This window comes from Etheostoma spectabile, unplaced genomic scaffold (assembly GCF_008692095.1).
Source record: "Etheostoma spectabile isolate EspeVRDwgs_2016 unplaced genomic scaffold, UIUC_Espe_1.0 scaffold00010170, whole genome shotgun sequence".
Classification (NCBI taxonomy): Eukaryota; Metazoa; Chordata; class Actinopteri; order Perciformes; family Percidae; genus Etheostoma; species Etheostoma spectabile.
Genome location: NW_022603805.1, coordinates 1 through 12,500, shown reverse-complemented (window position 1 = coordinate 12,500; position 12,500 = coordinate 1). Strand labels below are relative to the sequence as shown.

General features: G+C 48.0%; 1 protein-coding gene across 1 annotated transcript in view; it reads right to left on the bottom strand.

The window, feature by feature from the left end:
- LOC116679291 (polyhomeotic-like protein 3) overlaps positions 1-9,640 on the bottom strand; it is a gene marked incomplete at its 5' end in the record, with an annotated part of 14,921 nt that extends 5,281 nt beyond the window's left edge. The window contains 5 exons of the mRNA XM_032508969.1: positions 683-803; positions 2,104-2,215; positions 3,543-3,708; positions 6,719-7,053; positions 8,374-9,640. Coding sequence (XP_032364860.1) covers positions 683-803; positions 2,104-2,215; positions 3,543-3,708; positions 6,719-7,053; positions 8,374-9,640 — 2,001 coding nt within the window. The remainder of the gene's footprint in view (positions 1-682; positions 804-2,103; positions 2,216-3,542; positions 3,709-6,718; positions 7,054-8,373) is intronic.
- Between the last annotated feature and the right edge of the window lie 2,860 nt (positions 9,641-12,500).

Genomic DNA, 12,500 nt, shown 5'->3' with positions numbered 1-12,500 from the left:
TCTCAGCACTAGTAGAGACAATAGGCCACTTAGGTACCCTGGAAATCCAGATTTCTCACAAGACCACAATTTGAATTTGCTCAGCGAGTCACTCGATGCCAGACCCTTGATCTTCCAGATTTGGGTCTGGTCGAGCCACCTCTCAAAAACCCCGGAAAATCTTTTAAACCGACCGCTGTCGACCAATCAGGTGCAGCCATAGCGGGATTGTGGGAGGGTGGAGCCTGATTTCTCTGCTTGCCAGTGATCAGTGACCCAATCAGTACGTGTTATTGATACCTTAATCATTTCATCATCTCTTTTTAGTCTAACCTCTTGTACAATAGCCTTCATATTGTATAATATTGTGTTTTTTAGAGTGTGTATATATTAGTGTGTGTATATATTAGTGTGTATATTGTTTTTTTGGTTGTTTTGTATGTGTAAGCACAGTGTGAGTAACGATGCTCCAAAGAAAAATTCCTCGTATGTGTCCTCATACCTGGCAAATAAAGCTGATTCTGATTCTGACTAATTCTGGTACATTTAACTTTTATGTATTATTAGTGTGCATTGTCCCTGATAAATAAACCTAAAATAATAATAATAATAGATAGTGGTGAGCCCGATGCTGGGAAGCGGGGCAGTAACTTCTGTTAAATGCGTCCTGTGGACGCGCTGTCGGTTAGTTCAGGGAACCTACCAGTCGCAGTAAAAGAGGCTTCCCAGGGACGGACTCGGCCCGGTTCAGGACCGGGCGGGGCCTCTCGGACCGACTGCCTGCGCTCAGGGCCCGCAGGCGCTTCGTCAGACGGACGTTAAACCTGCCAGGAGACAAAAGAAGAAGAGAAACAATGATGTGTCTTTTCCACCAAGGCTAACCAGGTGCTGGTTCTGGTTCTGGTTCCAGTTCGGTGCTGGTTCTACTCGCCAGTTTTCTAATATGTCTTCCCCACCAAGCAGTTCTGGTGCTGGTTCGGAGTCAGAGCCAAATATCGAACCGGTTCTTTGCTTTCCCCATAAATAAACCTGGTTCTGAGCCAAGAAAACAGGGTCCAACTCAGCACCAACGTAGCGCTGGTCTAGAGATAAGAACCAGTTACATCAGGTGCTGGGGGGGGGGTTCGAAAACCAAAACGTCTGGCAGCCATTTTGAAAACCCCGGTCAGCTGTTAACTATAGAGAGCTGTTGATGTTAGCTTTGGACATGGATGGGAAACCAGAACCACCGTGGTCTGGGGAGACCACCAGAACCACCGTGGTCTGGGGGGGGAACCAGAACCACCGTGGTCTGGGGGGGAAACCAACGGTCTGCTGGCTCTCAGGCTGGGGAAGATCCAGCTGGTTCATATATGTCTTTTCCACCAAGGCTAACCAGGTGCTGGTTCTGGGCTGGAGCTGGTGCCAGTTCGGTGCTGGTTCTACTCTCCAGTTCTCTAAGAACCAGCTGGATCTTCCCCAGCCTGAGAGCCAGAGCAGGGCGACGTCACAACGTGACTGCGAGTACCTCCGTTGTCATCGCAACGCGTCATGACAATCAACATTAATGGAGGACTACATACCCGGTACTTTTGCTCCTGACTTTACAAATTGGAAGTCCCAATTTCCCCGACAAAAAGCCGATCGGGACCCGCTCCCAGCACCTGACGTAACCGGTTCTGGAACCCGTGTTCTTGGCCCAGAACCAGGTTTATTTTCGTGGAAAAGCAAAGAACCGGTTTGATAATTGGCACTGACTCCGAACCAGCACCAGAACTTCCTTGGTGGGGAAGACATATTAGAGAACTGGCGAGTAGAACCAGCACCGAACTGGAACCAGAACCAGAACCAGCACCTGGTTACCTTGGTGGAAAAGACATAAATGAGAGACGTAGTGAAAGCTCCTCGTTCCGCTGCTTTGATTCACACATATATCTGAATTTAACACCTGTGTGTGTGTGTGTGTGTGTGTGTGTGTGTGTGTGTGTGTGTGTGTGTGTGACAGACACACACACCACATCCTGCCAGCGCTGCAGCTGTTTCAGGCTGACAGCAACACCCGTAAACACACCGCTGCGGTTCAGTAGTGTGTCTTAAGGTCACACAGCACAACTGTCAGCCTCCACCAATGGCATCAGGTCTCACCCGCGTGCACAGGAAGTGGAGCAGAAGCGTTTGGACCGCATGAAGTTGTGTGCATGGCCCCTCTTCCCGCAGAACTGGCAGTGCAGCACCGTCCGGTCCCTGTGGGCCGACCCTGTGAGAGAGAGAGACACAGTTAAAGCTGCACGTACTGTATGTTTCTAACAACATACAGTAGTAAAAACACACAAATTTAGTAGAAGGAGGATCAACAGGTGATCTTTTTAACTTAGTCCTGCAAGATGCAACAGAGAAACATGTGTACTTGATCCTTATTTAGGATTTTTTTTTAACCTATTTTCCCATGTATCGGTGTCTAAGAGACTAATGTCAACAAAAATGTTGTTGAAACTGGTGTCACTGCCAGATGTGAGTCGTGCATGCGTTACTTTGCGACAACTAGCTTACGAGATGCTAACGAGAGACTTCTGTAGCGTCAACACAGTAAAAATGGACCTACTTAATAATGTTGGTTCACTGCTAGCTTAGCTACAAGTTAGCATCAAACACAACAAAGGCTGTCAGGTGAATGGTGTTTGGAGCTAACGTTAGCAACCAAACAACCATAGATAGCTAAAGCGTTTTAAAATGATTCCTATCTTCTGTTAGTACACGTGTTCTCCATTCCCAAATGTGCAGAGGTGGAAAAACCCTAAATCCTAATATACTAGGATTGGACTGTTTTCCAAACAAGGTTCTTTTCTCTGGGTGAACGGGTTATAAGGCAGGACACGGTAGTTTAAAACAGGGCTGTGGTCAAGACCACCTTAGTCGACTCCAAGACAAGTCCAAAACCAGGACTAGTCGAGACAAAGACAAGACCGAGTCCAAAGAGGTTTGAGTCTGAGTCAAGTCGAGTCCAAGAGAAGGCCAAGACAAGTCCAAGACAAGTCCAAGACATGTTCAAGACATGTTCAAGACATGTTCAAGACCAGAACTAGTCGAGTCCAAGTCAAGACAGAGTCCAAAAAGATTTGAGTCAGAGTCAAGACCGAGTCCAGGACAGAAAAAAAAGGTCTTATGCATGACAGTATCAAGACAATCATTTTGGGTTTCACTTTCCCTCCAATATTATTATCAACATAATAAAGACACCTGGACTCGGTCCAGACCAAAAGCCATGTTGGGCAAGACCAGTAGCCGAGACCGAGACTAGTCTGAGACCATAGAAAAACGGTCTCGAGTCCGGCCTCGAGTCCATCAGCCCTGAGTTATAATGTTGCAAGACGTTTGTCCCTCTGTAGCTGACGTGTGCATTGTGAAAACTGTTCTTGTCATTCAAATGTTTTCTGCAGAAAACACTTAAAACTTCACCGAAGACCAGACCCTGATCCAGTTTTTAGCCTTTCGTTATTTTGTTTCAGCAAAGTCTCCCAGCAAATCCCTCCACGACAACACGCTGACGTTGTGCAGTCTATAGAGCAATGAGTTGAGACTCTTACTGTCTCCGGGGTCGTCCGTGTCTCCAGCGTCCTCCCCCTCCGACTCAGTGGACGGCTCAGCTTGTCTCTTTGTGTCCGTCACAGGCAACGCCGCGCTCCCATTGGTCCCGTTCACGTCCTCCGGCTTGGTCACCGGCTCTGGAACCAGCAGCGAGGAGCGGTTCACCTGCACCACAGACAGACAGGTAAACACACCACAGACAGGTAGGTAAACACACCACGGACAGGTAGGTAAACACACCACAGACAGGTAGGTAAACACACCACGGACAGGTAGGTAAACACACCACAGACAGGTAGGTAAACACACCGTGAGACAGGTAGGTCAACACACCACAGACAGGTAGGTAAACACACCACAGACAGGTAGGTAAACACACCACAGACAGGTAGGTAACACAACCACGGACAGGTAGGTAAACACACACGGACAGGTAGGTAAACACACCGTGAGACAGGTAGGTAAACACACCACGGACAGGTAGGTAAACACACCACGGACAGGTAGGTAAACACACCATGAGACAGGTAGGTAAACACACCACAGACAGGTAGGTAAACACACCATGAGACAGGTAGGTAAACACACCACGGACAGGTAGGTAAACACACCGAGACAGGTAGGTAAACACACCACGGACAGGTAGGTAAACACACCACGGACAGGTAGGTAAACACCACAGACAGGTAGGTAAACACACCACGGACAGGTAGGTAAACACACCACAGACAGGTAGGTAAAACACACGTGAGACAGGTAGGTCAAACACCACAGACAGACAGGTAAACACACCACAGACAGACAGGTAAACACACCACAGACAGGTAGGTAAAACACCACAGACAGGTAGGTAAACACACCCACGGACAGGTAGGTAAACACCACCACGGACAGGTAGGTAAAACACACCGTGAGACAGGTAGGTAAACACACCACGGACAGGTAGGTAAACACACCACGGACAGGTAGGTAAACACACCATGAGACAGGTAGGTAAACACACCACGGACAGGTAGGTAAACACACCACAGACAGGTAGGTAAACACACCATGAGACAGGTAGGTAAACACACCATGAGACAGGTAGGTAAACACACCACGGACAGGTAAGTAAACACACCACAGACAGGTAGGTAAACACACCACGGACAGGTAGGTAAACACACCACGGACAGGTAGGTAAACACACCACAGACAGGTAGGTCAACACACCACAGACAGGTAGGTAAACACACCACGGACAGGTAGGTAAACACACCACGGACAGGTAGGTAAACACACCACGGACAGGTAGGTAAACACACCGTGAGACAGGTAGGTAAACACACCACAGACAGGTAGGTAAACACACCACGGACAGGTAGGTAAACACACCACAGACAGGTAGGTAAACACACCACGGACAGGTAGGTCAACACACCACAGACAGGTAGGTCAACACACCACAGACAGGTAGGTAAACACACCACGGACAGGTAGGTAAACACACCACGGACAGGTAGGTAAACACCCCACGGACAGGTAGGTAAACACACCGTGAGACAGGTAGGTAAACACACCACGGACAGGTAGGTAAACACACCACGGACAGGTAGGTAAACACACCGTGAGACAGGTAGGTAAACACACCGTGAGACAAGTAGGTAAACACACCACAGACAGGTAGGTAAACACACCACGGACAGGTAGGTAAACACACCGTGAGACAGGTAGGTAAACACACCACGGACAGGTAGGTCAACACACCACGGACAGGTAGGTCAACACACCACGGACAGGTAGGTCAACACACCACGGACAGGTAGGTAAACACACCACGGACAGGTAGGTAAACACACCACAGACAGGTAGGTAAACACACCACGGACAGGTAGGTAAACACACCGTGAGACAGGTAGGTAAACACACCGTGAGACATGTAGGTAAACACACCACAGACAGGTAGGTAAACACACCACGGACAGGTAGGTAAACACACCGTGAGACAGGTAGGTAAACACACCACGGACAGGTAGGTAAACACACCGTGAGACAGGTAGGTAAACACACCACGGACAGGTAGGTAAACACACCACGGACAGGTAGGTAAACACACCACGGACAGGTAGGTAAACACACCGTGAGACAGGTAGGTAAACACCTGTATTTCACTGATTCTGTATGATGAGTACTTTTACTTTTGGTACTTTAAGTACTTTTTAATGCTTCTTTTATTCAAGTAAAAGTCTGAATGCAGGACTTTTGAGTTTGCTGTTCATAGGAGCTTCAATTCTTAGAGAAATACCTAATTTTTACAACTATATTTTAGGTCCAAAGTCACAGATAAATACTGAATTTGCACTTAGCTTCACACACAGGTGTCTCCCATGCTTTGGTTTTTAACACAGATCTGCCAAAAACTAAACTAAATACATGAAGATATTAATGTCCAGTACAGCTGACAGAATAAAGATTAACTGGTTTTTGGTTAAAACATCAGCCGGTAAAATAAAACACAAGGCTGCTAATTCTTAACATTATTAACCATCATGTTGTCCTCATGTTGTCCTCATGTTGTCCCCATGTTGTCCCCATGTTGTCCTCATGTTGTCCTCATGTTGTCCTAATCAATGTTCTTTTTAATTCCCAAAATAACATGATTGATTCCAACGCTCTTTGCCAAGTACAAATCTCTACTTTCATTATTTTGGGTCTCTATTTTATAGCATTGTAAAACAAATGGAAGTGTTGTTGAAATAGTATTGAGTAAAAGTTGACATATTCCAGTCTGTGATTATCATCAACATCCATTCCTTTCATTTTAGTCTCAATAATTCCTAATTCTGCTTTTCTAACTCCAACATTTGGTATAATATCCTATAAATGAGGTTTATTGACCATAAATTCAAAAATTACCTGTAAAACTAAAGTTAATACATTAGTGTTACGTAGTGCTGAAAACGTCAAAAAAAGTGACAAACATCGAAAAAAAACGTCAAAAGTGTTGAAAAAAGGGACAAAAACGTAGGAAAAAGTTAAAAACATCGATAAAAAGCATCAACAAAAGTGTTGTTTTCCAATTTTGACGGGAAGACAACACGAGGGTTAAATGTACAATATAAATAAACATCAAATATCTCATTTCTGCAGCTTTTAGCTCGTTCTATTCAGTCGAGGATAAAGGAAAAGTCCTTACAGGAAACGGCTGGAGCCCCTCCTGGATGACGAAGCCCTCCACCAGGTGGGTCAGAACCTGGCGCCCCTCAGGCCACGCCCTCATCTCCCAGGGGCTGCTCAGCGATTGGCCGAAGCTCTCCGACTTGTCTCCCGATTGGCCGAGGGGCTGCGTCTCGGTTTCGGCCAGGTGCTGGGACTCGCCGAGCGCTTTGTCCGCCTTCTCCACATCGGGGGGCGATAGGCTGAGCGTGGTCGGGAGGGCGGTCTGGGCGGGGAGGAGGGGGGGCGGGTTCTCCCCCGAGGGGGAGATCAAGGGCGAGCATGGTGGAGACTGGGAGGAGAGGCTGGACAACGCTGAAATAAAGGAGCAAAGACAGAGATCAGAGTCACCAGAATCCGGTCTAGACCGGCTCTTTAATGAGAGAACTGCTGTTGTGATTTGGCGATTATTTAAATAACATTTAATTAAATCAGAGTACACACTGGTCATGATCAACAGAGGTACATTTCCAAAATAGCTGACACCTTCTCTCGCTGTGTCGTACGCTTCAGGAAACACAAAAAGTATTAAAACAGATTTCTGTGGTGTGTGTGTGGTGTTGTGTGGTGTGTGTGTGTGTGTGTGTGTGTGGTGTGTGTGGTGTGTGTGTGTGTGTGTGTGTGTGTGTGGTGTGTGTGTGTGGGGTGTGTTGGTGTGTGGCGTGTGGGTGTGTGCGTATGTGTGTGGTGTACTAAATGTAGCTTGTTTCATATGTTGTTTTATATAATGTCATTTTTACACATTTAACCCTCACGTTTATCAATGTTCTTTTAATTCCCCAAAATAACATGATTGATTCCACTCAACGCTCTTTGCCAAGTGAGAGGAGAAATGAGAGAGGAGTGAGGCAGGAGAGAAGAGTAAGAGAGGGAGGAGAGAGGAGGAGGAGAGAGGAGGAGAGAGGGAGGAGGGAGAGAGGAAGGGAGAGAGAGGGAGGAGGAGAGAGGGAGGAGAGAGAGGAGGCGGGAGAGAGGGAGGAGGAGAGGGGAGGAAGAGGGTGAGGAGGGAGGAGAGAGAGGGAGGAGAGAGAGAGGAGAGGAGAGGGAGGGAGAGAGGGAGGAGGAGAGAGGGGGGAGAGAGGAGGAGGAAGAGAGGAGGGAGAGAGGGAGGAGGAGGAGGAGGGAGAGAGGGAGGAGGAGAGAGGGAGGAGAGAGGGAGGAGGGCGGGAGAGGAGAGAGAGAGGAGGAGAGAGGGAGGAGGGAGAGAGGGAGAAGAGGAGTGAGAGAGGAGTGAGAGAGGGAGGAGAGAGGGAAGAGAGAGGGAGGATGAGAGGGAGGAGGAGAGAGGAGGGAGAGAGGGAGGAGGAGAGAGGGAGGAGTGAGAGAGGAGGGAGAGAGGGAGGAGGAGAGAGAAGAGTCCTTACACCTTCAACATTCTGTGTATTAGAAGACTTCAAACTAGCGATTGAGACATAAACTCGTTCTCAATCCAGTGAGAAGTGGGTCACTTTCTCTCAGACCTCTACAGAGACCTCTAGACCTCCTTCTACACCCACATGTGTCCCCCCTGCAGGACTTCAGACCAACTGCAGGTTTAAGGAACTGGATGCGTTGTCCATTAATATTTACAGTCTACGTGTGAGACTAGTACTACTGTTGTGTAAGGGATTCTGTAAAATGTGCAGATGAAAGTACCTGATTGGTTGTCAGACTGCGTCGACATGTTCTCGCAGAAGTCCTCCTGGAGGACCGGCTGCATGGAATCTGGTAGCCTCTGGGTCTGGACCGAGACCGCCGGGACTGGAGCTGGTACTGGGAGCGTTACTGGAACTGGACCTGGGGCTGGAGCTTGTACTGGGATTGGAGCTGGTACTGGGAGCATCACTGGAGCTGGAGTTGAGGCTGGAGCTGGTGTTGGGGCTGGTACTGGTACTGGAGCTGGTACTGGGAGCGTGGCTGGGGCTGGAGCTGGTACTGGGCCTGGTACTGGAGCTGAAATGAGACTTTGGATGGGTTTCGGGTCCATGCTGGGTTCTTTAACGGCGCCAGGCGTCGGGACAGGATCTGCGTTCTTGCACTGATGAAGACTCTGACTGGTCAGGTTCTCAGACTGGTCCATGGCGGTCTCCCCTTCTTCTTCCTCCTCCTCCATCTTTTTCTCCTGGCCTCTGTCTGCCCTCTGGCCTTCCTCCGTCACCTCCATTTGTTCTTCCTCTCGTCCCGTGTGGACTTCCGGTTCCTTCCGACCGACGCCGGTCCCGTCCTCCTCCTCCTCAGGTGGACGCATGGGTTCCTCCTCCTTTGCTTTCTCCCGTTGGTCCTCCCTCGGGTCTCGTAGTCCGCGTCCTCTCGCGCGCGGTTCCTCGCCCTCCTTGGCGTCTCCTCTCTGGCTCACAGTCTGTATTGGAGGACCCGCCGGACCCTGGGGGGACGCCGGACTCGGGTGAGACGGCGGCGAGGCCACGGGGGAGGCAGTTTTTGGCAAAGACGGGTTCAGAGGAAGAGAGACCGCGTCTTCAGCTCTCGACGTCCTCCTGGACTGAGGGGACATCTCGGGCGACCCTACGGCCGACGGCGGCGGCTGCACGCCGGGGACGGGGGGGGGGTACGTGCAGGGCTGCGTCTGGCGGCCCGACGAGAGGGCGATGATCTGCAGCTGCCGGGCGGCGGACGGCGAGCGCTCGAAACGGGACGAAGCCGACGCGGGATTGGCCGAGGACGACGAGCCGAGCTGCGATTGGCCGGCGCCGAGCAGGGTTTGGGTCAACGGACAGCTCTTCGGTCCAGCCGGCGGCGGCCGGCCGACGGGGGAGGCCTTGCTGGGGGGGGGGGGGCGGCGGCGATCGGTTGGTGGGTTGAGGGTTGCCGCGGCGACGGCGCCCTGTGGCAGTTTTGGGAGTGGAGTCTGGGTCTCAGGGGGACGGCTCGGACCGGAGAGTAAAAAGCTGCAAAAAGGAGAAGAAGAGAGAAAAGAGGAAGGGTGAACCCTCGTGTTGTCTTCACGTCAATATTGAACATCAACACTTTTGTTGAAGCTTCATATCGATGTTTTTAACTTTTTCTTACGTTTTTGTCCCTTTTTTCCATGTTTGTCCCTTTTTTCCATGTTTGTCCCTTTTTTTTTGACGTTTAACACTACGCAACAGTAACTTATTAACTTTAGTTTTACAGTTATTTTTGGAATTTATGGTCAATAAAGCTCATTTATAGGAAATTATACCTAATGTTTGGGTTAGAAAAGCAGAAATTAGGAATTATTTAGACTAAAATTAAATTTCCACGACTTTTTCCCTGTTCTAGTGGGGAGGGTTTTCCGGGTTTTTCTTCTTCTTCTATGGTACGTAGTTGCCTAACTCCCTGTAATTGGTCTGAAAGTCATCCAAAAAGTGTTTTCACACTATAAACAAACCGAGTCAGGGTTCAGTTGGGTCTGGACCGGGACCTCCTCTTTTAAATGGACCAGAATTTGGTCTTTTGACCAGGACACCTTTCTCACCTGCAATTTCCGAAAGTCCGAACAAAATGACGTAGGTGTGATAACGCCCTAGGACATTTTACATGTCCATCTTTATAGACAGACTGTGTCCATCTTTATAGACAGACTGTGTCCATCTTTAGAGACAGACTGTGTCCATCTTTAGAGACAGACTGTCCGTCTTTAGAGACAGACTGTGTCCGTCTTTAGCGACAGACTGTGTCTATCTTTAGCGACAGACTGTGTCCGTCTTTAGAGACAGACTGTCCGTCTTTAGCGACAGACTGTGTCTATCTTTAGCGACAGACTGCATCCGTCTTTATAGACAGACTGTGTCCATCTTTATAGACAGACTGTGTCCATCTTTAGAGACAGACTGTCCATCTTTAGAGACAGACTGTCCATCTTTAGCGACAGACTGTCCATCTTTAGCGACAGACTGTGTCCGTCTTTAGCGACAGACTGTGTCCGTCTTTAGAGACAGACTGTCCATCTTTAGCGACAGACTGTCCATCTTTAGCGACAGACTGTCCATCTTTAGCGACAGACTGTGTCCGTCTTTAGCGACAGACTGTGTCCGTCTTTAGCAACAGACTGCATCCGTCTTTAGAGACAGACTGTCCGTCTTTAGAGACAGACTGTCTATCTTTAGCGACAGACTGCATCCGTCTTTATAGACAGACTGTGTCCATCTTTAGAGACAGACTGTCCATCTTTAGAGACAGACTGTCCATCTTTAGCGACAGACTGTGTCCATCTTTAGCAACAGACTGCATCCGTCTTTAGAGACAGACTGTCCATCTTTAGAGACAGACTGTGTCCATCTTTAGAGACAGACTGTCCATCTTTAGCGACAGACTGTGTCCATCTTTAGCAACAGACTGCATCCGTCTTTATAGACAGACTGTGTCCATCTTTAGCGACAGACTGTGTCCGTCTTTAGAGACAGACTGTCCATCTTTAGAGACAGACTGTCCATCTTTAGCGACAGACTGAGTCCGTCTTAAGAGACAGACTGTGTCCGTCTTTAGCGACAGACTGTGTCCGTCTTTAGCGACAGACTGTCCCCGTCTTTAGAGACAGACTGTCCATCTTTAGCGACAGACTGAGTCCATCTTAAGAGACAGACTGTGTCCATCTTTAGCGACAGACTGTGTCCGTCTTTAAAGACAGACTGTCCATCTTTAGAGACAGACTGTCCATCTTTAGCGACAGACTGTGTCCGTCTTTAGCGACAGACTGTGTCCGTCTTTAGAGACAGACTGTGTCCATCTTTAGAGACAGACTGTCCATCTTTAGTGACAGACAGTGTCCATCTTAAGAGACGGACTGTGTCCGTCTTTAGATTGTCCATCTCTAGACACAGACTGTCCAAATGGACATTCGTATGCAGTATTTACTGTGTGACTGTTCTCTAAATTGCAGATAAACAAAGAAAATAAAACAGTTAGATGATTAATAGATGAATTTTCTGAGCTCTGGACAACATGTTAAAGTTCTGTGGATTTGAACAAATGTGTCTCAGTTTGTAGACATTAAAGACATTAAACCTGCGGCTGCTCTGACCCCCCACCCCCCCCAGGAGTAATGTCCTCTTCATTCCCACCTGTTGCTTCCCGCTGGTTTCCCAGAGGTTTTCTTCGTGAGGTTTCTCCAGCGGGAAAGTAAAACGGGAGCAACTAGTAACGCAAAAAAAACCTGACTACCTCCCCCGAGGGTTGGTTGTTGACTCCCGTGCATGAGTGACTTTTATAAAAATGTCTGACTGAGGCGAGCGAACGCACCGCTGGCGCCCAATTACAACTTTATTAAGCATCAGTACTAAAACAAAGTTGACTGTGTGCAGCAATGAAAACATTTATATAGCATTTCTAATTATTTTCTTAGATTAACCCTCATGTTGTCCTTGGGTCACATTGACCCGTTTGGAGTTAATTTTTTTTTTTTTTTTTTTTTTGTCACAAAATGGGCTGAAATAAGCTGAAAATATCAACATTAAAAACATCAAAAACTTAACCAAAAAATACCAAAAACACCCATAACATTGAAAAAGTGGCAAAAATGTTGGAAAAAGCGATAATACCGTTGAAAAAAAGTTACCAAAACGTTTTGTTTTTCATGGTTGATGGAAGGATTAATGTTATAATGGAAAGCGTGATTCATATTCCATCTATACTAATTCAATCACAATGTGGGGATTTGGGATTTGGTGTAAATTCAGTTTTTTTTGTTGAAGTTTTTAGTGTCTTCCAACTCCTGGAACCAAACCGACGACCTTCCTCTGCCGAAATGTGGCTTTCTGCAGTGGACTGGTGCTGGGAAAGGTTAACCCTCGTGTTGTCCTCGG